The sequence below is a fragment of the Moschus berezovskii genome, chromosome 8 (assembly GCF_049115385.1).
Source record: "Moschus berezovskii isolate FMDL1 chromosome 8, NW_MosBer_1.0, whole genome shotgun sequence".
Taxonomy (NCBI): Eukaryota; Metazoa; Chordata; class Mammalia; order Artiodactyla; family Moschidae; genus Moschus; species Moschus berezovskii.
Window position 1 is genome coordinate 86116077 of NC_142467.1, and position 26728 is coordinate 86142804.

Here is a 26728-nt window from a genome sequence, read left to right on the forward strand (position 1 = left end):
TTTGTTAAAACATCCTTTTATTGACTGTGTACAGTTCTTAGCAATTCACATTTCACTTTATCTACCAAGTGGAAGAACATTTATTCTTTCATTAAAAAGTTAAGCCCTTAGGGCAGCAGCAGGGACACAGAGCTGCCTTCTTATAAACAGCTCCTTCCAGTGAATGTGAGGTGCTTCCATATTAATACAAAAGAGTAAAATAAATAAAACAAGTGAATTTCTCCTGCCTTCCATCATCCCCTCCCTGCCAATACACTCCACTTATTTTATAAAATGCCAGCATGTAAACAGTTCCCACACTGGTACTTCCATTAATCACAAAAGGAATATCACTATTTGGCACCACCAAGTTCAGAACATCTGGAGAGCTGTGAGAAAGTGACAAAAGGAGTTTGAAACCACGGTCATTTCCTCAGGAAAACACATTCTGGGCAGAGAAGGTAGAAAATCACGAGGGTGTCTGTCAGCCTCCTGCACCTTGCTGCTCAAGTTTCTGGAGCTGTTTTTCAAGTTTTGAGAGGTTTACTCGATGCATCATCAGAAACTGGCCGTTCAAATGAAAGACGGGGATGTCAAATTTATACCTGTCGTACCAAGCAGAGTTTTCTGGAAGTGTGATGTCCACCTCCTGTAAAATAAACTGAAACAGAGACAGGCTAAAGCTCTATTTTTCAGCAACATGGAACAATGCAATGGTTGTAGTGACAAACTGATCCCCAGACCGGTTCTAACACTCAGAGATTTTTTTTACTGTTGTTGTCTGTTTGAGGTCCACAGTCATCTAATGACCTTGATTTCCCTAACCTGATTGATTTCTTTATATTCCTTAATTTTCCAGTTCACTACTTTTCTGTTATATCTGTTAGGTTCAGCGTTACTACTCAGTTGAAATGAAATAAACTATGTCCCCAACTGGGAGGCTGCCTGAGACTCAAGAAAGACATGTTTGGACTGGAAGACTGAGAAAGGTGTCACAGTTTGCAACTGGAAAACGCTTCCATGGAAATGACAAAATAACATAAAAGGAATAGGGACAAAAGCTTAAAGCATGAATACTGTACCTGCTAGTTAACTGTGACTCATTTTAACAGTCAGAGTAAGAAAACCAGTGCTGCTCAGAGAAAAACACTTAGGTGTAATGACTTTTATGGAAATCAGCACTAAAATCTCTCTGAAGAACAGAAAGACAATTTAAATGAAAAATCATTCAATGTCTTTTCCTAAAGAAAGGATCCAGGCAGATGCTTTGTCTTATACTACATATACTATCCATTCCATATACATAACTATAGTGTATCATATTACCCGGTTTCTGTAAGGCTCCAGTACTTCCTTGGCTTCATCACAAAGGGGACATGGATCCTATAGGAAGAAAAAAGCCATTAATCCCAAAGAAATGGCATTCATCCTGACAAAAGCCACAAGAAGCAGATTATACCTAATTTAAAGGACTATTTTCTCCCAGGTTAATTATACTGCTTTATTTCCAAAGCAAAACACTGCTATAGAATCTTATAAATAGCTAGTATTTCATGGTAAATGGGCTTTTGGCAATTTTTAATTGTTTTGATTTTTTTCTCTACAAGCATATTTATCTAATAAATGTTGATGCTTACATATATGTGTGTGCATATATGTACACACAATACATTTAGATGTTTATATGTTCTTATTACTGGCTTAGTATAATTGATACCTGGGAAGATCATTTTCCAAACATCTATAGTTTTAGGGCTTTGTCCTTCCAAGATGAGGAGCACCTTCTAGGCCTGGCTGACATTGCCAGAATGTCTTAAAATCTGTTTTGACTGGAGGGCACTGAGCTTTGCCAGCCTGTTTTCCCATTTATTTTATCTTTGTTTTTCTTGGGCCATGCCATGCAGCTTGAGGGATCTTAGTTCCCCGACCAGGGATTGAACCTGGACCCATAGCAGTAAAACCATGGAGTCCTAACCCCTGGGCTTCCAGGGAAGTCCCCAGCCTGTTTTTCCTAATAATCCACTGGAATGGAGTTAGTTACTGCCCTGTCTTTAGAAGGAAAAATCTCTTTACTTTGGGTGCTGATTTTACCAACTCTTTAGTGTTTTGTCAGTTTTCTCATTGTAAGTGTCAGCAGTAGGTCTCCCAAAGTAACTCCACCGTAGGAGCACACAAGTTTTAGTGGCTTGTTGTTTGCACTCTGTCTAGAGGAGAAGTCTGCCGAGAATGCTATGGATGGCCGGCAGATTTTAAAGGCTTGTGAGGCCCTGACTCAGTGAACAAGGACTGCTTTAGGTTCTCTTGTATGAGCTAAAAACAGATTCAGCATTACTGATTAAAACCTGCTTTTTAATAGGACAGAAAACGATGAGCTGTTATGGAGGCCCTTCCTCCAGTTTAACTCCATATTTTGAAATAAGGGCCCAGATCATCAAAAGACATTTTCCTTCAGAAAGGTCTTTCTGGCCCTATTTTACTGCTTCAGAGAATTGGGCTCATTATGCTATTATTAGCATTATAATAAACAGATTATGGATAATCTGTGATTTTTAAGATAACCACAATAAAATTTTCTGAAAAAGTTCAAAAAAGTCAAGAGAGGATCTTAAAAGCAAAATCAAAACAAAAACCAGTGAAATTGCAGAAGTACTTGCTTTTATAATAAAGAACTTTAGTAGATCTAGGATCACTTTTTTCTGTTTTTTTAAGCCCAGGGACCATGGAAGTCTCGGCAAATTTTCACACGTGTACGTATTTTTATGAGGAAAGGTTCATCAAATTTTAAAGAAATCTATGAACTGAAAAGTGACAAGATGGTAAAGAATGCAGGAGACCTGGGTCTGATCCCTGGGTCAGGAAGATCCCCTGGAGAAGGGAATGGCTGTGCACTCCAGTCTTCTTACCTGGAGAATTGCATGGACAGAGAAGCCTGGCAGGAGTCCATAGGGTTGCAAAAAGTTGGACACAACTGAGCAACTAACACACACACACCCTAGCTCTTCGAGTATAGATGACTCAGGGACTGGCCAGTCATAGACAATGGATAGTGTGAGGCTTTTGCTGGGGTTTCTGTAGATACCTGAAATGTGAGATCTGGGATTGGGATTGCTGCAGTTATCCATCTGAAGAGCCAGAGTGTGCAATGATTTAACTCAGAGAATGTGGAGCTGAAGAGATTGGTAATATGCTTAAGTTGCAGAATCAAGCTACTTCTGAAACCAGACTAACCCATAAAATCCCTTTTTCGTTTAAGCCACTCTGGGAAGTACTTACTATTATTTGTAACTGGAAGAGACCTGATATGTACTTTTTCTTTCAGAGAACTGGGAACTCCTGGGGGTGACAGTAATATCTTGTATGTCTAATGACACAAATGAAGGGGGTTCAGTACAAGTTTTAAGCTGAATGGAAGATTAGTGGAATTTTTTTGAGGGGGCACATGTGTTGGCTTACTTAGGCTTCCCTGGTGGCTCAGATGGTAAAGAGTCTGCCTGCAATGTGGGAGACTCGGGTTCGATCCCTGAGTCAGGAAGATATCCTAGAGGAGCAAATGGCAACCCACTCCAGTATTCTTGGCTGGAAAATCCCATGGACAGAAGAGCCTGGCAGGCTACAGTCCATGGGGTCACAAAGAGTCGAACACAATTGAGCGACTTCACTTTATTTTTTGGCTTACTTGGCTGTTGTTCAAACTGAACAATAGTGCAGAATAGTTAGGCCGAATGAGCACCATTAACCTTAAGGGATTATTTTATTTTTGTGGTTAATTTTCACATGCATTTCTCATATGTAGACACAGATTATGAAATATTTTTGTTCCATAACAGTGCAATATATTATTATGAATATGAAAAGTAGTTAAGATTATTTTCAGTAAGAAATTAATTTTGAAATTTTATTAGATAATTGTCAGATATATTCAAATTGCTAAAATACCTGAAATCTGAGTAAATCTATTAAACAAGAGACCTTTTTTGCTTGAATTGCAGTATTTTTCACTAAAGATAATTCTGTTACCCAGCACTTTCTTTTTTGACTATAAATCACACAAAGTAATGTTAATTAGCAAAAGGAAATCCATAATGTTTGTCTTAAAAAGTTTTACAGGAAAAATCTCTTAAAAAACTTACACTTGTTTTATGGCTTAAAACTAGTGTTAAGGATAAGAAAATAAGTAGTCAGTCCTCATTATTTGTGGATTCTGTATTTGCGAATTCATCTATTCACTAAAACTTATTTGTAACCCTAAAATTAACACCCAAGCTTTTGCAGTCATTCATGGATGTGCAGTTGCATAGAGCAGTGAAAAATCTGTGTTGCCCAAAGTGTACATTTCCAGCTGAGTTGCGACAAGATGATCCTTTTTCTAGCTCTCATACTGTAAACAAGTGTCCTTTTCATGATCTACTTCAGTTCAGTCTCTCAGTCATGTCTGACTCTTTGCTACTCCATGGACTGCAGCATGCCAGGCTTCCCTGTATATCACCAACTCCCAGAGCTTGCTCAAACTCATGTCCATCGAGTCCAGGATGCCATCCAACCACCTCATCCTCTGTTGTCCCCTTCTCCTCCTGCCTTCAATCTTTCCCAGCATCAGGATCTTTTCCAATGAGTTAGTTCATTGCATCAGGTGGCCAAATCATGATCTACTCAGTGCCATGCTTCTTGCATTTTTGTGTTTTTCTGCCATTTAAAATAGCCCAAGTGTAATGCTGAAGTGCTGTCCAGTGTTTCTAAGCATAAGAAGGCTGTGATGTGCCTTAGGGAGAAAGTACTGTTAGATAAGCTTTGTTCAGGCATATGTTATGGTGCTGCTGGCCCTGAGTTCAGTGTTAATGAATCAACAGTATTATATTAAATAAGATGCCTTTAAACAGAAACACACATAAACAAGCTTATGCAGTTTTTCCCCTCTTATGCTTTCTTGACCAGCTCCCTAGAGCTTTCTCCTCATCATTTCTCTGAAAATGCTCATAATGACCTTCATGTTGCCAAATCCATTGGTCAATTTTCAGACTTCATTCTTTCAAACTACCAGCAGTATTTGGCAAAGCCAACCATCCTCCTTAAAACAAAGGTTATGTATTGATCAGCTGACAAAAACATTGTGACCAGATGCTCAAAGGACTCGAACCCTATATTCACCCTAGGAGCAGTGCTTTGGTACTTGCTAATTCAGTATTTGTAGCGACTTTAAGTGGAGAAGGAAATGGCAACCCACTCCAGTGTTCTTGCCTGGAGAATCCCAGGGAAGGGGGAGCCTGGTGGGCTTCTGTCTATGGGGTCACACAGAGTCAGTCACGACTGAAGTGACTTAGCAGCAGCAGCAGCAGCGACTTTAAGACTATCACAAATAACAAGAACTGACTGTATTTCTAAATGATACACTTGTAAACGTCAGTTCTTTTCTTTCAATGTAATGATTAGATGATAAATATATTAATTTACTCTCTGAAAACAGTGAGACAATGAAGTAGCTGGGTAGGGTAGGAGCTACCCTTGTTGGAAACTGATGAGTGGGCCTGAAGAAAATTTATACCACTGCTTGCTCTACTTCCAACATTTCCCCCCTTTCTTAAATGTACAACTTTCTTCCCCCAACATTTGAATACTGTATGTTTTTAAAGTAGTAATTTTACTTTTTCCTCTGTACCTTTGTGAATAAGGTCAGCACAGGCAGAGCAGTCTTTGAGGCAGAGAGATTTCTCAAGAGCAGTTGAAAGGAGTGTTTGGCAAGTTGCATGCTATTTCCTTGAAACCAGAGCATCTTAATTCTGCCAAAAGAAAAACAGAGCAGTAAACTTATGTGCCCTAGACCTTGCTCTTTATAATAGGAACAGTAAGCTGCAAGTCTGTAATGGAATTTGAAGACTTCAGATGTGTTTCTTGGAGTCCAGGAGTGGCAGAGAGGCCAAGATGTTTGGCAAGTCTCCAGGATGCCTCAATATGCACTGTATTCCAAAGAAAACAGAACTTAGGAGGAGAAAAATCCAAATGTATGGATTAACTATGTCTCTAAGCACTTGGTTTCTATAAGCAAATTGCATGCATGTGTTAATTAGAATAAAAAATTAAATTTCACCTGTAGGTTTTGCTAGCATCCTGATGATTTTCTCAAATGTGGAAGTTTCCTGAGATGGTTTTTATTTGCAGAGGTAGCTTATCTTATTGGTAGGCATTCAACAGTGCCCAGCCACCTTCACGGTAAAGGACCAGTAAGTAAGCAGCAGAAGTCTCCAGCTGAAGGTTAAGGCTATTACTTATGAGATCTGTACTCTGCTGCAAGAGGTGGGGAAACACAGCGAGGTACTTAGAGGAACTTACAGGGAGAATTAGGCTGAGCTAACTTGTCAAATGGAGAAGGCAATGGCAAGCCACTCCAGTACTCTTGCCTAGACAATCCCATGGATGGAGGAGCCTGGTAGGTTGCAGTCCGTGGGGTCACTAAGAGTTGGACACGACTGAGCAACTTCACTTTCACACATTGGAGAAGGAAATGGCAACCCACTCCAGTGTTCTTGCCTGGAGAATCCCAGGGACGGGGGAGCCTAGTGGGCTTCCGTCTATGGGGTCACACAGAGTCGGACACGACTGAAGTGACTTAGCAGCAGCAGCAGCAACTTGTCAAAAACAAAGAGCTACTCTACTCTTTTAAGAAGTATTTTAAAAGGAGTGTGCCATCACTTTTGAAAACATCCACAAATGTACTAGTGTTTCTGCTGGAGATATTCCAATAAGAACAGCTTGGTAACAGCAGCATGTCAAACACTAGGCTTTGAAGTTCTCTCATACTGCTACTTTACACAACATAAGACACCCTACTTATTTCGTTATTCTACTGAGCCTCCAGATTTGTCCTTTAAACTACATATATGATCATTTTACTTTTAAAACATATGCAGTTGACTTTATTACTTATCAATATTCCTAGCATGAATTCATTCCTGGTGTCTTCATTTCTTAACTTCTCTTTACTCCATCTCTCCAACTTCATCTATCAGTTTTCCCCTCCCTTATCTTGGCGAGTTGCAGAGCAAAGATTTTTCTGTTCCTTGAATAACCAAAAATTATTTGTTCATCAGGATTTCTGCACTTCCTGTCTCCTTCTGTGAAAAACCCTTAAGCAGCTTCGCATTTGGCCTGGGCACATGCCACCTCTTTAGAGATGCCTTAGTGACTACCTTAACCCACTCCAGGACTCTCGCCTGGAAAATCCCATGGGCAGAGGAGCCTGATGGGCTGCAGTCCACAGGGTCGCGAAGAGTAGGACACGACTGAGTGACTTCACTTTTACTTTTCACTTTCATGCCTTGGAGAAGAAAATGGCAGCCCACACCAGTGTTCTTGCCTGGAGAATCCCAGGGACGGGGGAGCCTGGTGGGCCGCCATCTATGGGGTCACACAGAGTCAGACACGACTGAAGTGACTTAGCAGGAGCAGCAGCAGCAGTGACTACCTTATCGACATGGGCCAGTCCATCACTCTCCTTCCTTGTATCTTGCTATAGTTTTCTATTATCCTTCACTATCTAAAATTGTTTCTTTACCTATATGTTCCCTTTACTACAACATGAGTTCCACAGGAGCAGATACTTATTCACTCCAGTATCCTGAGTGTCTGCAGTTAACCTGGTATATAGCAGCTGTTTAAATAATTGTTTGAATGTTGACAGTATTAGAGTGAGCCTTTCTCCTCCTCTCCAGTTTCACCTGTAACCCTCATCAGACACTCAGTGTGCACAACTGTCACTATTTGGGCTTCCCTGGTGGATCAGATGGTAAAGAATCTGCCCACATGCAGGAGACTTGGGTGTGATCCCTGAGTCAGGAAGATCCCCTGAAGAAGGGAATGGCTACCTACCCACTCCAGTACTCTTGCCTGGAGAATTCCTTAGGCGGAGGAGCCTGGTAGGCTGCAGTCCATGGGGTTGCAAAGAGTTGGATACAACTGAACGACTAACACTTTTTATCCCTCTTTCCAGTTTCAGATCTACCCCTCATCAGACACTCAGGGTGCAGAGCAGTCACTGTTTGGGTAGATCTCATACCATAACTAAAGGTAAGCGCTCCTCTGCGTGTCCACAAGAAGCAGGGCACTGCAGCTGGTCCCAGCCCTTGCCCACCGTCTCGAGTCTCATTCTGCTCTGCTCCACAGAGCATGCCTGTATTAACTGTGCACTGGTCTCTACTGGTGACCAGGCTTCTCAGTGTAAGATTAGCTTCAAACTCATTTCAAACAGAATGATATGACTTTAAAAGAAATGAACCCATATCAAACTAGAGTAAAGACAGACAAAAGGACCAAATTCTGACCTGTGGAAACAATAATCTTTCCTTCTTTCTTAAACCCTTAGTCTTCCAGTTCTTCCTGGATCTCCCTGCTAACTAAATGATCCTGACAATGCATAAAAAAGAATGTGATAAGAATTCTGCAAGGACTCAGCACTATTTTAAGGTAGAAAGTAGATCTAAACAGCTTCACAATATGCTGTGCTACTCTCAACTAAGCGATAAGCCCTGGTGTATATATTTTCCATAAATTCAGCAGAATCAGCACTCCAATAGGTGAATGTGGTTGGAGACAGTAGCTTCAAAGCATGTCTCTGTCTACAGAGGATATAAATGAAGGGGGAAAGTAGAATGCTAGCCATGTTTACACTAGGTACAAATTTCTGCATTGTTGGTTTGGCGAAGGCATTATGCTAATAGTGACACGCCCTCCTAGGGTATGAAGGTAAAGAAGCTGTATTAAATGAAGAAAGAAAATTCTGAAGATCAGTTTTGTGAGAGTAAAAACAGAAAGGCAGCCCTGGAAATGAGAAGGAGCAGGCCATGTAAGGCAGTGACCTAAGATGACAGCCAGGATAGTGAACGGCAGATGTGTGCTTTGGGTGGAAGGATTTAAGATTTATTGATGTCTGCCTGGTAAGAAATAGAAAACTTATTGCTTTTAGCTAGCTGAGACTGAGGTGCTAAGGCTTTTGTAAAAAAAAATCACAATCACAGTGGAAATCTGCTTTAGTATTTCCAACATGACAAAACACAGCAAGCGGTCTTGGTTGCACCCAAGACAAATAAAACCTGTCATAGTAAACAGAGTTGCTATTCATTCCAGATTTGGAAGAATACTTGTTCAACTAACCCAGAAAGCTAAATAGTCTTCAGAGATGCCACTCCCATTCTGCCTAAACTAGTTCTCTTCTCCATGTTAGTCTCCATGTCTCTTTTTTTCTCCCATGTGAATTTAATCACTTAGACATGGAACATTTGTTTATTGAGAAATGCATTAGCATTATGCAGTTTTACTACCTGCATATTTTCCAAATGCCTTGAGGCACATGCATTTTACCACACTGTTAAATTAACTTATTTCTTTGTAAGCACTGTATTATAAAATTATATTGGAGTCTGATATATATATTAAAAAAAATTCCCTATACCTCTCCGAGGCAGAAATAAGATATTAAGACTAAAGTTCTGACCACTGGAGTTCACTTAGTTTTAGAAATAAAAAGTAAAAGGAAAAATGGTACACTCCAATTGGAATCCTGTAATATTCTTCTTAGAATATTTTATTAACTCTGTAAACCCCAATGCCATTGCTGTCAATGTCATATTCACCCAATCATGCCTTCTTGAAGTAAAATCTTAATATGGACTACTCTGTCAATGTGATGTTTTCATAGAACATAATTCTATTATTTTAGAACAGTATCTCAGCACAGTAAGAAATATTCCGAAAGGCGGTCTGTACCTGTTGGCTCATGACTAGGAGGACAACACCTTTTTGATTATGTCATTGAATTCTGTCATGAAATGTGTGTCTTTACTACACACACACAATTTTATTCTTTGTATTCTGTTACATGCCTCTGTAATATAAGCAAAAAGAGCTGTGTGCATAATATCAAAAAAGCACAATTGGGTCACCTTTGTCACAGCCAAAAAAAAAGTATAAGACTGGATTTAGAATGTGTCTAAAACAAATTCCACAGCCTAACAATAAAGATGGTGACTCCTGCTGTTTCAAGTACACGGCTGCTCAAAGGCATGGATCACCCCAAAAGAGAGAGGGAATGCTGGCTTTTCAACAAAACTGAGGCCGACTTCAGTGGGCTTATGGCCAAATCAAATACAGCATGGGGGAGGGCTGACTGGACCTAATTCCATCCTCCTTGAAGCAATATAAGAGAGGTAACTTTATAGCGTTTTCCCTGCGAAACATTGAAGGGCACACCATTAAAGCAACTGATCACAGGACAGAAAGAAGCCAGGGTCATTTGTGCCTTTATTAAGCATTATTCATTTCTTGCATGAGGAGCTGCCCATCCTCTGGCTGCACATCACCTTTGTGGGGCTCCTGGATTGTTCAAATGCTGTGTGTGTCTGATTAGAAGGCAAACAACATTATTCTCACTTGAGCAGAGAAACTGACCTTCACAGATCAGAATTTTTATTCATTCAAAGAATCCTTTGGCACACCGAATCTCCAAGATCACAGGATCTCTCATCAGCAAGCTGCAGTGTTGTTAGTTCATGTGAAAAATCAAAAAGTCTATATAAGCTCAGGTACCACCTTCATTCAGAGATCAAATTGCCAACATCCGCTGGATCATGGAGAAAGCAAGAGAGTTTCAGAAAAACATCTATTTCTGCTTCATTGACTATGCCAAAGCCTTTGACTGTGTGGATCACAATAAACTGTGGAACATTCTGAAAGAGATGGGACTACCAGACCACCTGACCTGCCTCTTGAGAAACCTGTATGCAGGTCAGGAAGCAACAGTCAGAACTGGACATGGAACAACAGACTGGTTCCAAATAGGAAAAGGAGTACGTCAAGGGTTGTATATTGTCACCTTGCTTATTTAACTTATATGCAGAGTACATCATGAGGAACGCTGGGCTGGAAGAAGCACAAGCTGGAATCAAGATTGCTGGGAGAAATATCAATAACCTCAGATATGCAGATGACACTACCCTTATGGCAGAAAGTGAAGAGGAACTCAAAAGCCTCTTGATGAAAGTGAAAGAGGAGAGTGAAAAGGTTGGCTTGAAGCTCAACATTCAGAAAATAAAGATCATGGCATCTGGTCCCATCACTTCATGGGAAATAGATGGAAAAACAGTGGAAACAGTGTCAGACTTTATATTTTTGGGCTCCAAAATGACTGCAGATGCTGATTGCAGCCATGAAATTAAAAGACGCTTGCTCCTTGGAAGGAAAGTTATGACCAACCTTAATAGTATATTAAAAAGCAGAGACATTACTATGCCAACCAAGGTCCGTCTAGTCAAGGCAATGGTATTTCCCGTGGTCATGTATGGATGTGAGAGTTGGACTGTGAAGAAAGCTGATCGCCGAAGAATTGATGCTTTTGAACTGTGGTGTTGGAGAAGACTCTTGAGAGTCCCTTATACTGCAAGGAGATCCAACCAGTCCATTCTAAAGGAGATTAGTCCTGGATGTTCATTGGAGGGACTGATGCTAAAGCTGAAACTGCAATACTTTGGCCACCTCATGCGACCAATTGACTCACTGGAAAAGACTCTGATGCTGGGAAAGGTTGGGGGCGGGAGGAGAAGGGGACGACGGAGAATGAGATGGCTGGATGGTATCACCGACTCTGTGGACATGAGTTTGAGTGAACTCCGGGAGTTGGTGATGGACAGGGAGGCCTGGCGTGCTGTGATTCATGGGGTCGCGGAGAGTCGGACACGACTGAGCGACTGAACTGAACTGAACTGACCACCTTCATTCAGTTCAGTTTAGTTGCTCAGTCGTGTCCGACTCTTTGCAACCTCATGAACTGCAGCACACCAAGGCTTCCCTGTCCATCACCAACTCCAAAAGCTTGCTCAAACTCATGTCCATCGAATTGGTGATGCCATCCAACCATTTCATCCTCTGTCGTCCCCTTCTCCTCCTGCATTCAATCTTTCCCAGCATCAGGGTCTTTTCAGATGAGTCAGTTCTTCACATCAGGTGGCCAAAGTATTGGAGTTTCAGCTTCAGCATCAGTCCTTCCAATGAATATTCAGGACTGATTTCACTTAGAATTGACTGGTTGGATCTCCTTGCAGTCCAAGAGACTCTCAAGAGTCTTCTCCAACACCACAGTTCAAAAGCATCAATTCTTTGGCACTCGCTTTCTTTATAGTCCAACTCTCATATCTGTACATGACTACTGGAAAAACCATAGCCTTGACTAGACGGACCTTTGTTGGCAAAGTAATGTCTCTGCTTTCTAATATGCTGTCTAGGTTGGTCATAGCTTTTCTTCTAAGCAGCAAGCGTCTTTTAATTTCATGGCTGCAGTCACCATCTGCAGTGATTTTGGAGCCTCCAAAAATAAAGTCCGTCACTGTTTCCATCGTTTCCCCATCTATTTGCCACAAAATGATGGGACTGGAGGCCATGATCTTCATTTTTTGAATGTTGAGTTTTAAGCCAGTTGTTTCACTCTCGTCTTTCACTTTCATCAAGAGGCTCTTTAGTACCTCTTTGCTTTCTGCCATAAGGGTAGTGTCATCTGCATATCTGAGGTTACTGATATTTCTCGCTGCAATCTTGATTCCAGCTTGTGCCTCACCAGCCCAGCATTTCACATGACATACTCTGCATATAAGTTAAACAAGCAGGGTGACAATACATGGCCTTGATGTACTCCTTTCTTAAACTGGAACCAGTCTGTTGTTCCATGTCTGCTTCTACTGTTGCTTCTTGACTGCCTACAGATTTCTCAGGAGGCAGGTCAAGTGGTCTGGTATTCCCTTCTCTTTCAGAATTTTCTAGTTTGTTGTGATCCACACAGTCAAACGCATTAGCGTAGTCAATGAAGCAGATGTTTTTCTGGAACTCTCTTGCTTTTTCTATGATCCAACAGATGTTGGCAATTTGATCTCTGGTTCTTCTGCCTTTTCTAAATCCAGCCTGTACATCTGGAAGTTCTCAGTTCACATATTGTTAAAGCCTAGCTTGGAGAATTTCAAACATTACTTTGCTAGTGTGAGATGAGTGCAGTTGTGCAGTAATTTGAACATTCTTTGGCATTGCCTTTCTTTGGGATTGGAATTAAAACTGACCTTTTCCAGTGCTGAGTTTTCCAAAGTTGCTGGCATATTCAGTGCAGGTCTTTCACAGCATCATCTTTTAGGATCTGAGATTGCTCAGCTGGGAATTCCATCACCTCCACTAGCTTTGTTCGCAGCGATGCTTTCTAAGGCCCACGTGACTTCACACTCCAGGATGTCTGGCTCTAGGTGAGTGATCATACTATCATCATGGTTATCTGGGTCATTAAGTGCCAACCAAGGTCCGTCTAGTCAAGGCTATGGTTTTTCCTGTGGTCATGTATGGATGTGAGAGTTGGGACTGTGAAGAAAGCTGATCACTGAAGAATTGATGCTTTTGAACTGTGGTACTGGAGAAGACTCTTGAGAGTCCCTTGGACTGCAAGGAGGTCCAACCAGTCCATTCTAAAGGAGATCAATCCTGGGTGTTCATTGGAAGGACTGATGCTGAAGCTGAAACTCCAATACTTTGGCCACCTCATGCGACAAGTTGACTCACTGGAAAAGACTCTGATGCTGGGAGGGATTGGGGGCGGGAGGAGACGGGGACGACAGAGAATGAGATGGCTGGATGGCATCACCGACTCGATGGACATGAGATTGAGTGAACTCCGGGAGTTGGTGATGGACAGGGAGGCCTGGCGTGCTGTGATTCATGGGGTCGCGGAGAGTCAGACACGACTGAGCGACTGAACTGAACTGAACTGAAGGGTCTTTTTTGGGTCTTATAGTTCTCTGTGTATTCATGCCACCTCTTCTTAATATCTTCTGCTTCTGTTAGGTCCATACCATTTCTGTCCTTTATTATGCCCATCTTTGCATGAAATGTTTGCTTGGTATCTCTAATTTTCTTGAAGAGATCTCTAGTCTTTCCCATTCTATTGTTTTCCTCTATTTCTTTGCATTGATCGCTGAAGAAGGCTTTCTTATTTCTCCGTGCTATATTTGGAACTCTGCATTCAGATGGGAATATCTTTCATTTTCTTTTTGTCTTTCACTTCTCTTTTCTCAGCTATGTGTAAGGCCTCCTCAGACAACCATTTTGCTTTTTTGCATTTCTTTCTCTTGAGGATGGTTTTGATCACCGCCTCCTATATAATGTTATGAACCTCCATCTATAGCTCTTCAAGCATTCTATCTATCAGATCTAATCCCTTCAATCTATTTGTCACTTCCATTGTATAATCGTAAGAGATTTTATTTAGGTCATACCTGAATGATCTACATTTTCCCTACTTTCTTCAATTTAAGTCTGAATTTTGCAATAAGGAGTTCATGATCTGAGCCACAGTCAGCTCCTGGTCTTATTTTTGCTGACTGTATACAGCTTCTCCATCTTCAGCTGCAAAAAATATAATCAATCTGAAAAATACCAAACTTGCTATGACCAGTGTGTTCGCTTAGCAAAATTCAGTTAGTCTTTGCCCTGCTTCATTTTGTACTCCAAGGCCAAACGTTGGAGCTTCTTCACAAGAGTATAATGTAAATTTAATACTGAGCTGTAATTAACCTAAGACTATTACTGTCGCTCTTGCTGGACCTGAGTTCCAGAAAGAGAGGCTCAGGGCTTCTGTTCAGTCATTTGTGCCACGTGAGATGTTAAGTGCTTCATTTCACATTCACTACCATCTAAGTATAACATTCCTATTGTTATCCAGTGACTAGAAACACGTGTGTGCACACACACACACACAGGCCCACATAAACACCCCTCTACTGCGAACAAGATCCACTGTTTCAGATTACTGCGAGCTCACGTGATGAGGTGAGAGTGCTCTTCGGGCGCTCATCTGGGTCACTGGGCTGTCCCTAATGCAGAGAAACAGGGATGAATGATACCTCCCCAGGGGTCTTATGTGTCTATGGTCAGTCAGCCGTGTCCAAACCTCCCTCTTCCCCAAACAGGTGGGAGCCTAGCCTGGGATCCTGGGTCCAAGGGTGGAGCCAAGAGTGACAAGGTGGGGCGGTATATAGGGACCCAGTCAGAGCTGCAGACTGAGCTGATACTTTGAGGTGTCAGTTCCAAGAGTAAGCAGGGTTAGAATGAGGCTGCTGAACAGAAACAGAAGGTAGGGGGTGGAAGGCAGCCTGGAGGGGGCCTCACTCCCTGGGTGGGACCTCAGGTGCTTTTTCAGTATCTCAGCTGCAGCAGTCAGGGTACCTGGCCAGGGGAACTGCCAAGGAGACAGCCCCAACTCAGGCATGATGTTACAACAAGGATCCCTGGCTCACCATGTGCCTGTGAGGCCACAGGCCAGCTGAGCATGGCTTCATGCTCAGCTCCATTCTTTTTTAAAATAATGTAGCACTGTATTAGTTTCAGGTATAAAATATACGGATTTGATATTTGCACATACTGTGAGATGATTATCACAGCCTCATCTGTCTGTGATCCGGACTGCTGACTTGATCCCACATAAAACATAAGATCCTGAGCAGGCATACCCACACGTCCACCCGCTCCCTGCTGCTTCTATTTCCAGGATTCAGTGGCAACAGGGTCATCACACGAGGGAAAGAGAAGCCTGTAGAGAGAAGCAGTTTCAGAAAGATATGACTGGTCACATGAGTTCCTAGAGACAAAACCCCCTTTCTAACTTTCTTTTAAATGATTACTATGACTCTGGGGTTTCCAAGTATCTGGATGTCTCTACTCCACTCTTTGGATGAAATGGGTGCTCCATTCATTTACATTCAACACACTGATCTGCACAAAGTGGGCTGACACTGGAACTGGTTTCACGAGAGAAGGATCCTAAGTCATGTAGGATTTGGATACATAGAAAAGGGGAAAGCATTCTGAAGTCAGGGTTAGACACAAAGGCATGAGGTAGGAATGCTGTGGCCTTTTGGATGGGAGCCAAAGAAGGGTTTTAAAGAAGAGAGTGATGCGATAAAATCAGTATTTTAGGAGACTGATCTGGCAGCAGCGAGCAGGATAAACTGCAAAGGAAAGAAGAATGGAGGCAGGAAAGAGCTGAGTTATGAAAATCTAGGTGTGGGATGAGAATCACTCATTCAACAATTACCTGCTGTTTTCCACGTATGAGATACTCATAGGTACTGGGTTCAGTGGTCCACCAAAAAGTTAACTCCCTGCCCTCATGGGCTCCATACTGTCACTGGGCACATTAAAGAGACTCTTAGGTCAGACAACATCAGACAGTAGTAAGCAGAGGGGAGGGAGTGAAACAGGGTGATGTGATGGTAACCAAGGCAGGCCTTTAAGTAAGGTGCTCTGAGCAGGTGTCATTTTTGCTGAGACTAAAGGCTAAGAAGGTACTAGGATCTGAAAGAAGAGCATTGTGGGAGAGAGAACAGTAAGTGCAAAGGCTCTAGGGTGAGGACAACTTTGATTTAGTGGAAGAAACAGAAAGAACAATGTGGCTAAAGCAAGTAAGCAAGGGGAAGAGTGGAGGAGACAGGTCAGTGGGGTTGGAACACCCAAGGCCTCGTGGGTTATGTTAACAAATTGGGGTTTTAAGCATAATTAGATTGAAAGGAAGGAAGTTACGTGATCACATGTACATTTTAAAAAGATGACTGGAGGGACTTCCCTGGCGGTTCAGTGGTTAGTGCTTCCACTGCTGGGGACCCAGACTGTATCTCTGGTTGGGAAACTAAGATTCCCTGCAAGCCACATACATGAGTGCTAAGTTGCTTCAGTCGTGTCTGACTCTGCAACACCACAGACTGTAAACCGCCAGCTCTTCTGTCCATGGGATTCTCCAGGCAAGAATACTGGAGTGGATTGCCATGCCCTCCTCCAGGGATCTTCCCAACCCAGGGGATGAACCCACATCTCTTATGTCAGGAGACATAAGACCTGCATTGGCAGGTGGGTTCTTTATCACTCGTGCCACCTGGGGAGCTCGGCAAGCCATATGTCACGACCAAAAAAGAGATGACTTTAGCACTGTGTGGACTTCCCTGATGACTCAGTCAAGAAATCGGCTGCAATGTAGGAGACCTTGGTTCGATCCGTGGGTTGGGAAGATCCCCTGGAGAGGCAACGGCTACCCACTCCAGTATTCTGGCCTGGAGAAGAGCAGGCAGAAGATCCTGGTAGGCTGCAGTCCATGTGGTTGCAAAGAGTTGCAGACAACTGAGCAACTTTCACTTTCACTTAGCACTGTGTGAAGAATGGGTTTGGGATGGTAAGAGTGGAACCAGGGAGTCAGTCAGGAGCTACTGTAGTAGTCCAGAGGAGAAAGGTGGGTGGCATCGACAGGCGTGAAAGGACCTGCCAATGAACTGGATTTGAGTGATTAAAAATGACAGTAAGGACCATCCTAGTTTCGGTCGTGAGCCTCTGGGTGGGCTGTGGTGCCAGTTTACTAAAATGAGGGATGCTGAGGCAGGAACAGATTGAGTGGGGTATGGGTCTGGGAGCTCAGTGAGGGACAGGCTGGAGCTCAAGTGGAAAGTGGCATGTACAGGTTTGGTAGCCAGGAGAGAAACCAGGACTGAAGATAAAATTCAAGATTCCTTCAGTTTGAAGGCTCCAATTACAGCTGAGATTGTGAGATCATCTAAATAGCTAAGAAAAGAAAAGGGCCCTGGAGAGACCGCTCAGGCAATTCAACATTCCGAAGTAGCGTAGAGAGGACCCAGTGAAGGAGGCAAAGAGAAAGGCTGATGGGGTAGGAGGAAAATAAGAAAAGTGGGCTGTCGGAAGCTAGCAGGAGAAAGTGTGTCCGGAAAGATAGGAGTGGCCGATTGTCAAAAAGAGTGATGAGGGCCTGGAATGGAAAAGGGACAGTCAAAGAATCTACCATGAATCAGATAAGATGTGTCTGATGTCCCTCCAAAGGAATGAAATCTTACAACCAATGCCAATCCCTAAAATGAATGGCCTTGTCTGATCCCTGGCTAATTTCACCTCTTAAACAAAAGGAGATATTTCTGGTGAAGATGGAGGCAGTGGGGTAGGGAGAAGAGTAAAAGCAAAAGTTGGATGAGTGACTTAAAAAGAGATAATAAATGTAAAAATCTTTGTACAAGTTAAAAAGCAGAATAGAGAAATAAAGCTTAGCTATTTGCTACTATACAATACAGAGATAAGGTATTGTTTTTAATAATACTGATGATGATGAGTCTACTGACTGAAATGTGCTTTTACTGGCCCCAGAAGGAGGATTTAAAACTCTAGGAATGATAGTCTCAGAAACAGGGAACTGAAAACTGAAAACCATTTCAAACAAAGAGCTGAAAAGTTTCAGATTGTGAACATTACTTAAATGGGAATTCCTAAGACAGGATATAACTGATTCAAGACCCAACATATTTATTTTCTGGTGTTAGTTGGTCAGTTGCATCCAACTCTTTTCGACCCCATGGACTGTAGTCCGCCAGGCTCCTCTGTCCATGGAATTCTCCAGACAAGAATACTGGAGTGGGTAGCCATTCCCTTCTCCAGGGGATCTTACTGTCCCAGGGATTGAACTGGGTTTCCTGTATCGCAGGTGGATTCTTTACTGTCTGAGCCACCAGAGAAGCCCATTTATTTTCCACTAAGACTTAATATCTTGACCAGCAAATACTCTGGCACGAGGTTCTGGCTTAGCCTACTCAGGCCTCATACAGAACAATGAAATCCATTTTGCAAGAGGTAGAGGTTTTCCCTTGATGGGCTCTGAACAAAGGTCACTTCCTTTCCTGTTATTCCTTCCTAATACTTGCCTTTATATTTTTAAAAAAGGGAAAATTCAGTACCACTGATATTTTATCAATGATATCCTCAACCCAACGTCTGTATATCAAAACAGAAGCTGCCTAGGAAGTGGTAAAGTTGGATTTATTAATAATCTTTAAAGACAAAACTTGTTCCAAAGTATTTTGAATAAATGTGTAGAGAGGTCAAAGTAAATGTAGAGGAATATAGCTTCCACTAACTCATCAGTCAGGGGAATTAAGCACAAATGGCATGATTCTTCATCTAAAGCTTTAAAGTTACTCTTTTCTTATAGAGTTTCAGTTGGAATTCAGCACGTTTGAATTCCTGGGTGCATTTCTGTGTGAGGATTTCATAAATCTAAGCCCCAGAGATAGGCAACTCCACCAATTAGTTCTCTGCTACTGCTACTGCTAAGTCACTTCAGTCGTGTCCGACTCTGTGTGACCCCATAGACGGAAGCCCACCAGGCTCCCCCTTCCCTGGGATTCTCCAGGCAAGAACACTGGAGTGGGTTGCCATTTTCTTCTCCAACGTGTGAAAGTGAAAAGTGAAAGTGAAGTCGCTCAGTGGTGTCTGACCCTTAGCGACCCTACAGACTGCAGCCTACCAGGCTCCTCCATCCATGGGATTTTCTAGGCAAGAGTACTGGAGTGGCTTGCCATTGCCTTCTCCGAATTAGTTCTCTGATGCTAGGCAATTCCTCGTCTCTTTAAGCCTCAGTTTCATCAACTATAATATTGAACTATGACCCCCTGTCCTGTTCTCTCGTTTTACAGAGGCGAGGAGAAACTATACCCATAGGCTTTGGGTATCAAATGTCCTCCAGATCAGAGAAGTGGAAATCATAAACAGAAGAGATGCTGTGGCAATAGCTCATGATGTCAAAAGGCTCCAAAGAAAGCCTTGGCAGTTCTATTTCCAGTTTTCTGAGGAATCTCCACACTGTTCTCCATAGTGGCTGTACTAGTTTGCATTCCCACCAACAGTGTAAGAGGGTTCCCTTCTCTCCACACCCTCTCCAGCACTTATTGCATGTAGACTTTTGGATAGCAGCCATTCTGACTGGTGTGAAATGGTATCTCATTGTGGTTTTGATTTGCATTTCTCTGATGATGAGGGATGTTGAGCATTTTTTCATGTGTTTATAGAACTGCCATATGATCCAGCGATCGCACTCCTGGGCATACACACCGAGGAAACCAGAATTGAAAGAGACACATGTACTCCAATGTTCATTGCAGCACTGTTTATAATAGCCAGGACATGGAAGCAACCTAGATGTCCATCTGCAGATGAATGGATAAGAAAGCTTTGGTACATATACACAATGGAGTATTTCTCAGCCATCAAAAAGAATGCATTTGAATCAGTTTTAATGAGGTGGATGAAATTGGAGCCAATTATACAGAGTGAAGTAAGCCAGAAAGAAGAACATCAATACCGCATATTAACGCATATATATGGAATTTAGAAAAATGGTAACCTGAACCCTGTATAAGAGACTGCAAAAGAGACATAGGCATTTAGAACAGTCTTTGGGACTCTGTGGGAGAGGGTGAAGGTGGAATGATTGGAGAGAATGGAATTGTAGCATGTATATTATCATAAGTGACCAGTCCAGGTTCGACGCATAAATTTTCCTCTGTTCATTTAAAAAAAAAAAAACAAAACAAAGAAAGCCTTGGGAGTAGTTAGCTGTAGGAGTCTAACATGCTAGGCCCATTTAAAGAGGACCAAAATTCATACATAGATCTGGGCAGAAGTGTACATGGGCTTGCTTATCCCGGGCTTGTTTCTCTAGCTCCCTGATCACAACTGGGAAGCCTTGGCATCCAAAAATACCCTGCAGGAAAATGGGGGAGGTGACATTGATCTTGCATTGTTTGAGCATCTGAGATGGAAAAGTACCTCCAAAAAAAATACTAAGAATGTGCCTCCAAAAATAAGAATAATGTTTCCTATTGACAGATACATTTAAAGAATGATTTTTAATGACAGACCCTCATCATCTTGGCATTCTCCTCCACTTCCAGAAGTGCGGCTGTGTTTCCCGAGGCCAATAGCAAGCTGACAAATGTGAAACGGGAGGAAGGAGGAATCTTCTGAGTAAGCAAGAGTTTGTTTTAGAATCTTTGGACCTTAGCAGTCACATTTTCCAGATCGTTGCTTCAGAAGAGCTTACTTGGTACTAGGGTTAGTTTCCAGAAAAACATTTAGCTAAGAAAAATAAAATGAAGATGATGATCAAGAACAGTAGTAGTGGGAGGACCCCTCCCTCTAGCACCCAGGGGTCCAAAAGGGATTCCAGACTAATTCTTGTTCACACAACGGGGCTTGCACACACTGTACCCGTCCCCTCATCCTCAACCCCAAAGTTACTGACTCAGCATGTGGCCTGGAGCCAGGCGTATATTCTGAATTCAGAGCGTGCAACCATGTTCAGTACAATTAAGACATAATGGCTGCAAAGCTGTTCCTGAAAGCCAAGAAAGCCTGAATAATGTGGCTGGGTTATATCATACATGAGGGCTTAACAGAGTTTAAAAACCAATTTGAAAATTCCTCCATTCCATAAAGATAACATTAAGATGAGGGCAGAATCAAGCCAGTTCAAAGGTTGGGAATAAAGAGCATAAGGAATTATGCAGACTCCTTTCCACATTATCCTTCTTAACCAAAATGACCCATTCTCTTTGAAGGTATCTCTAATGCTTACTACTGACCCAGAAAGAAGGCAATTTCATTAAAACATCTTAGTCTTATTGTACCCAGCTAGTAATGCCAGTTTCCTTGCTATTTAAAAAGCACAAGATTTCATTTCCAAAAATAACTGTTTGCAATTCAAATTCCATCCATCCAGGCAATGTCTCCCATTTGTCACTAATACTCCACCATTTCCAATTCATCTTGCAAAAGAGGTGACGTTATCCACATGACCACACAAGACCTGAAAGATGTTTCATTCATTTTTAGCCATTTTGTAGTAAATGGCTTTGGAACATTTGAGATATTAAATCCATCACTTCTTTGGACTTGTGACACTAATACCGGAACATTAGGGACTATCCACTCTTGAGGTCCTGCTTTAGTAACCTTCAGATACATGAGGTTCCTCAATTCTCTCAGTGATACTCTGGTTACTTAAGAGCTGTCACACTGATAGAAAATCTTAGCATTTTGGAGCTGGATTTCAAGGGACTTTGGAGATTCCCGTGCTTGATAAAGAAATTGTTTTACCAAAGACTTTCATAATTTTTTTCTGCAGTTTTTTCCTCTATATTTTCTCTTTGAACAATGCTTTTCATATGAGACCAACACAGAATTTTCAGAACAGAAAGGGATCTCCAAGGTCAACTCTTTTTTTCCAAAGTCTCCAAAAGCTTTATACATTAATCTTCAGAGTATACCAAGTAACGGAGACCACATTTTGTTTAAGATTTAAGGATGGAGAGAATGAGGAAACATCTCAGCTTCAGATGGCAGAATTCTTTTACTGTAAGAATGAGGTTCTGATCTCTAAATCTAAGATGATACAGATTAACTTCATTTTTGAACTTGGAGAAACAGTTGAATTTAGATCTCTCTCTCTTTTTTTTTTTTCAGTCTATGAACAAAGCTGCTTCAGCTGACTGAATTTCTATTAGTCTTTTTTTTTCTTTTCTGAATTTCTATTAAATAACAGTATCCTTTCTCTTGGCTGACTGGAAGAACTACATGTTTTAAGAAGTAAAGAATTAAAACAAAATCAAATAATTCAGTCGTATGTCCTTACCCCTGACTAAACTAGAAATCACTTCCCCATTATTTCATGATTAATATGAAAAAGTACAGGAACAATGAAAGGAAGGTCATCTGTTTCCAGCAGTAACATTCTGGTTTCTGCTGGACTCCCATTGGCAACAGAAGGAAGCAGCATATACCACATGCCTGCCCTATTACAATAAAAAAAGCTGACAAGTTTGAACTCTTTTGAAATGTCAGTGAAGTAGAAAAGATGATGTGGCTTTCGTTCAATATTATTTGGGTTCAGTTCAGTTCAGTCGCTCAGTTGTGACCGACTCTTTGCGACCCCATGAACCGCAGCACGCCAGGCCTCCCTGTCCATCACCAACTCCCGGAGTTCACTCAAACTCATGTCCATCGAGTCGGTGATGCCATCCAGCCATCTCATTCTCTGTCGTCCCCTTCTCCTCCTGCCCCCAATCCTTCCCAGCATCAGAGTCTTTTCCAGTGAGTCAACTCGTCGCATGAGGTGGCCAAAGTATTGGAGTTTCAGCTTTAGCATCAGTCCTTCCAATGAACACCCAGGATTGATCTCCTTTAGAATGGACTGGTTGGATCTCCTTGCAGTCCATTTTTTGGTCCATTATTTGGGTAACCTACCCTTAAAATACTGAACAAAGTCCTTTATCCTTAAGGCAGGACCAAACCAAGATATTAGTGGCTTAGGTAGGCTAATAATTTAGTATACCTTCAAATGGATACTTTTCAGATATTCACTCAACAGGTGTTTGAGTGAGGAGTTGGTCACTGCAGACCTTAAGAAAGAATGGAGATAGGGCTGGTGGCATCTTTTACTCTGCATATTCTGTTCAGTATAAGAAAGACCCTGCAACTCACCAGGCTAGATCACCTTGGATGGCAGTTTGGTGACCATCTGTAGATTCTCAAATACACCCTTCCCTACTCCAAGCTGTTTATAAAGGCATCAACTGTAGAATTTATAACTGCATCTGGTAGCCCCTTGAAAGATTACTGTTTTACATTCTTTTCTCTACCTTGCTGATTCCCACTGATGCTTTCACATTCCTTATAGATCCAGCCTCCCCTTTATACCATGTACTGAGTGTTTGTAATGTGCCAGGCACCGTGCCAGGTACTAGAAATATAAAAGTGATTCAGATACTTTCCCTGCCCTTATGGAACTCACACCTTGGGTAGGCGAAAAATTTACAAACAAATAATACAATATCACAGTCTACATCAATAAAATGGTTGTTACTTGATATTGCTAAAATGCTCTGAAATCCTTGGAGATGGATACTTTCTTAAAATAGAAGATATTTTGAGTTTTACTTCTATCTCTGGAAATCTTTTCTTGGGTAAGGACTGGAATAAAAAGAGAGTAATGTTTTCATGCCTCCAGTTCTCTGCTGCTGTAACTGAGATGAGGAGGTAGGGATGTGGAATAATATCTAGGTGAAACTTAGCCAAAACTTTTCACTTTGCATGTTCTTCCTCAAACAATTTTTGCCTCTCGAACTTGCCATGATACTAGGGGAAGGATGATGGAAGCTCACCTAGTCCCTGCTACCTGGGTAACTACACAGCCCTGGATCCAGATGGTTTCTCCCTTCAAAATAATTGCAAACAAGATTAAAACTGCAAGCAGGAACTATTCCAGCTGGCTTTTGGCTTCCTCTGATGTACACCCCTTGAATAAAGCAGTAGCAAAATTAGATTTAAAATAAGGAACATAAAAAACCTTACTACTTGTACCAGCTCACCTCAAGGTCCTGCTATGTGTGAAACCCTGAGCCCTGGCATTAGAGTAGCTAAATACATCAGCCAGCTGGAGTTTGCATGTTATGAAATACAAAAACCTTAATAAGAAAAAGAAAACTTATTTTGAAGGCATACCTCCACACTGCCTCTGAGTATTTAATAAGAGTCTGCTGGAAACCGGCATCTGGAATAAAATAGAAATACAATCCAATAAATTCCCAAGTTGGAAAACCCTCATTTCTATTTCCTTACCTGACATCAATCCATCTAAAGAAAACCACATAGCCACATTTTCCTCTGGTAAAGGAGACAAAAAAATATTGATCCTTCTTTGGCAGGCAGTTACTACTGACCACAGTAAGCATGAAGAAAAAAAACTCTGGGGAGTCTGCCTATCTAAAACACCAGCCCCACCAACCTTAATTTTCACACCAGGACCTGTTCTGGTTCCAGGCAGTTCCTTGGCAGAGCAGGACACAGGTTATTAGGTTAGGACATTTCACACAGAACCATGATTTAGTTCTGCCTTACCCCCATTACTATAACCACTCAGTATTTCCAGGGCACAGCTCTTCTAAGTTTCAGTTTCAATGTATATAGCTCCAAATATTGCTAGCATCATAAGCACTTTCATACAGCATTCCTGAGATAATCAGTAAATGAGAAGACTGGCCTCTAACAGCCACCTCATCTTTTGAGTCACACACTGAAACATGGCTCTAGTGCTGCTTAACCAAGGCAGTGTGTGGTTAAGAAAAGCTACTTATGTTGGGAAATGTGCCAGAGAGTGTGGGGGACATAACAGATCTTATAAACAATCTCCGTGCAATAGGAGCTGAGAATCTTGGGGTTGAGCTGGGTCATACTGTGGATATATATATATTTTTTAAGTGTTCTAAAATACAAAGTACTACATGAAATACTTTCTATTAAGAATAAAGATCAGCCAGGTTTTTTTTAAAAAAAGAAAAATAACTCCTTGTTCTTTAACAGGACCACCTTAGAAAGACACTTGCCTATTCACGTTAGTAACAATCCAGTAGGGACTTCTGTAACTCTGGACTTAATAATAATAAAAAAAAGTATGAGTGATATTTGTCAGGGGTGACTGACAAGGCTTAATATTTATTGAGAACTGTATAGGTTCTGATTTATTCTTTCATGGTTCAGCATCCAGAAGGCTGCTTTTGTCCAGTAAAGGCAGAGAGGAGGTCCAGAAAACCCCAGGACTGACACTGTTCCCCACAGAACTCACGATTAAACCTTTTGGCCCTCAATTAAAGGTCAACATGGCTGCTCAAAAAGGTTTATTTCAAAAGGCAGTCATCTCAGCCAACTGAGATTATATTGCCACTTCACAGAACTCAATTAAATCCGAAACAGAGCATCTGTTGATCAGGGACGAGGCATGAAGTTGTGATGTTTTCTGCTTCCTCTGCTTCCTCTTAAAAAGCTGCCTCTTCCCACCCCGAGTTCACTTCCCAAAGCGCCATCGCGCGCGCGCACATACACACACGCTTATAATTTGCCCCCGGAGGTTCACGGATTTATGGCTCCCGGTTTAATTAAATTTCCTGTAATGACAGCAGAAATCGGCAGCGTGCGGCACAGCGTGAAGCTCCGGTGACGTCTTTTCCCGTCCGCGTCCCGGCTCCGGGCTGGGGGCCGGGAGCGCCCACCTGCCGGCGCCCGACCGCTCGGACCCACCTGAGCCTCAGCCGCCCCTGCCGCCGCTTCCGCCCTGCGCCCGGCACTTCCGCCCGGCCGCTCCCGCGCTTCCGCCCGGCCGCTCCCGCGCTTCCGCCCCGGCCCTCGGGCCCCAGGGCCAGTGTCGGTGGAGCCCAAACCCGAGCCAGTCGCCCCTCTGAACGGTGGCCGCGCCTGGGCTGTTAGGCGTGAAAACAGACGCGAAAACCAAGGCCACACTGGTCTATTTTTTTGTTTGTTTTGTTTTTAAGACCACGGAAAATGACCTGGCATGTTTGGGAACCATTTCATAACAAGCATCAGATGTGAAAGCCAGCTTTTAGAGAATGTGCAGTGAAGGCCGTTTTAACTCCCCCTCCCCCGCAGTCGTTCATTTATTGTTTACTGCCCTCTGAGTCCCGGCTGAGCTAGGTTATGGGGGACGGGGATGATGAACAAACGAAAGGGTACCTGTAACCCACCCACACTTTAGGGCTGTGCAGCAGCAGGCAAGTCAAACATTTGGAAACTGAGCTTTACAAGTCCTGTGTTCCCTGAGCTAACTGTTGTGAAAGGGACCTCTGGAAAAATAGGAATGTACTCCAGGTAAAGAAGTAACTTTTAGACTGGAACATATAGGGTCAGGTTGGGCAGGGACTGTGCTCTCCAGGCCAAGGGACAGGTGACACTGAGGGAGCAGGAATGTGGGCAATGCGCAGAAGAGGGACTAGCAAGGCTGAAGCCTTGAGGGATGGGGGCAGGGGTCCGGGGGTTGGGGGCGGGTTGGAAACAAGCTGGAAAGGGTAGG

General features: G+C 42.4%; 1 protein-coding gene across 7 annotated transcripts; it reads right to left on the minus strand.

Moving 5' to 3' along the window:
- C8H5orf63 (chromosome 8 C5orf63 homolog) lies at window positions 1-25999 on the minus strand. Of its 7 annotated transcripts, none has more exons than XM_055430638.2 (6): window positions 25942-25997; window positions 24370-24418; window positions 13065-13237; window positions 5633-5753; window positions 1306-1362; window positions 1-640 (listed from the first exon to the last, which is right to left on the minus strand). In XM_055430638.2, exons 4-6 carry the CDS (start codon window positions 5744-5746, stop codon window positions 464-466), a joined length of 348 nt encoding a protein of 115 aa, XP_055286613.1. In that variant the 5' UTR covers window positions 5747-5753; window positions 13065-13237; window positions 24370-24418; window positions 25942-25997; the 3' UTR covers window positions 1-463. The 7 variants fall into 7 exon arrangements, with proteins under 7 accessions (XP_055286613.1, XP_088694940.1, XP_055286614.1 ...); XM_088838814.1 differs by lacking the exon at window positions 25942-25997 and adding an exon at window positions 25751-25935; XM_055430639.2 differs by lacking the exon at window positions 25942-25997 and adding an exon at window positions 25745-25935.
- Window positions 26000-26728: the final 729 nt, after the last annotated feature.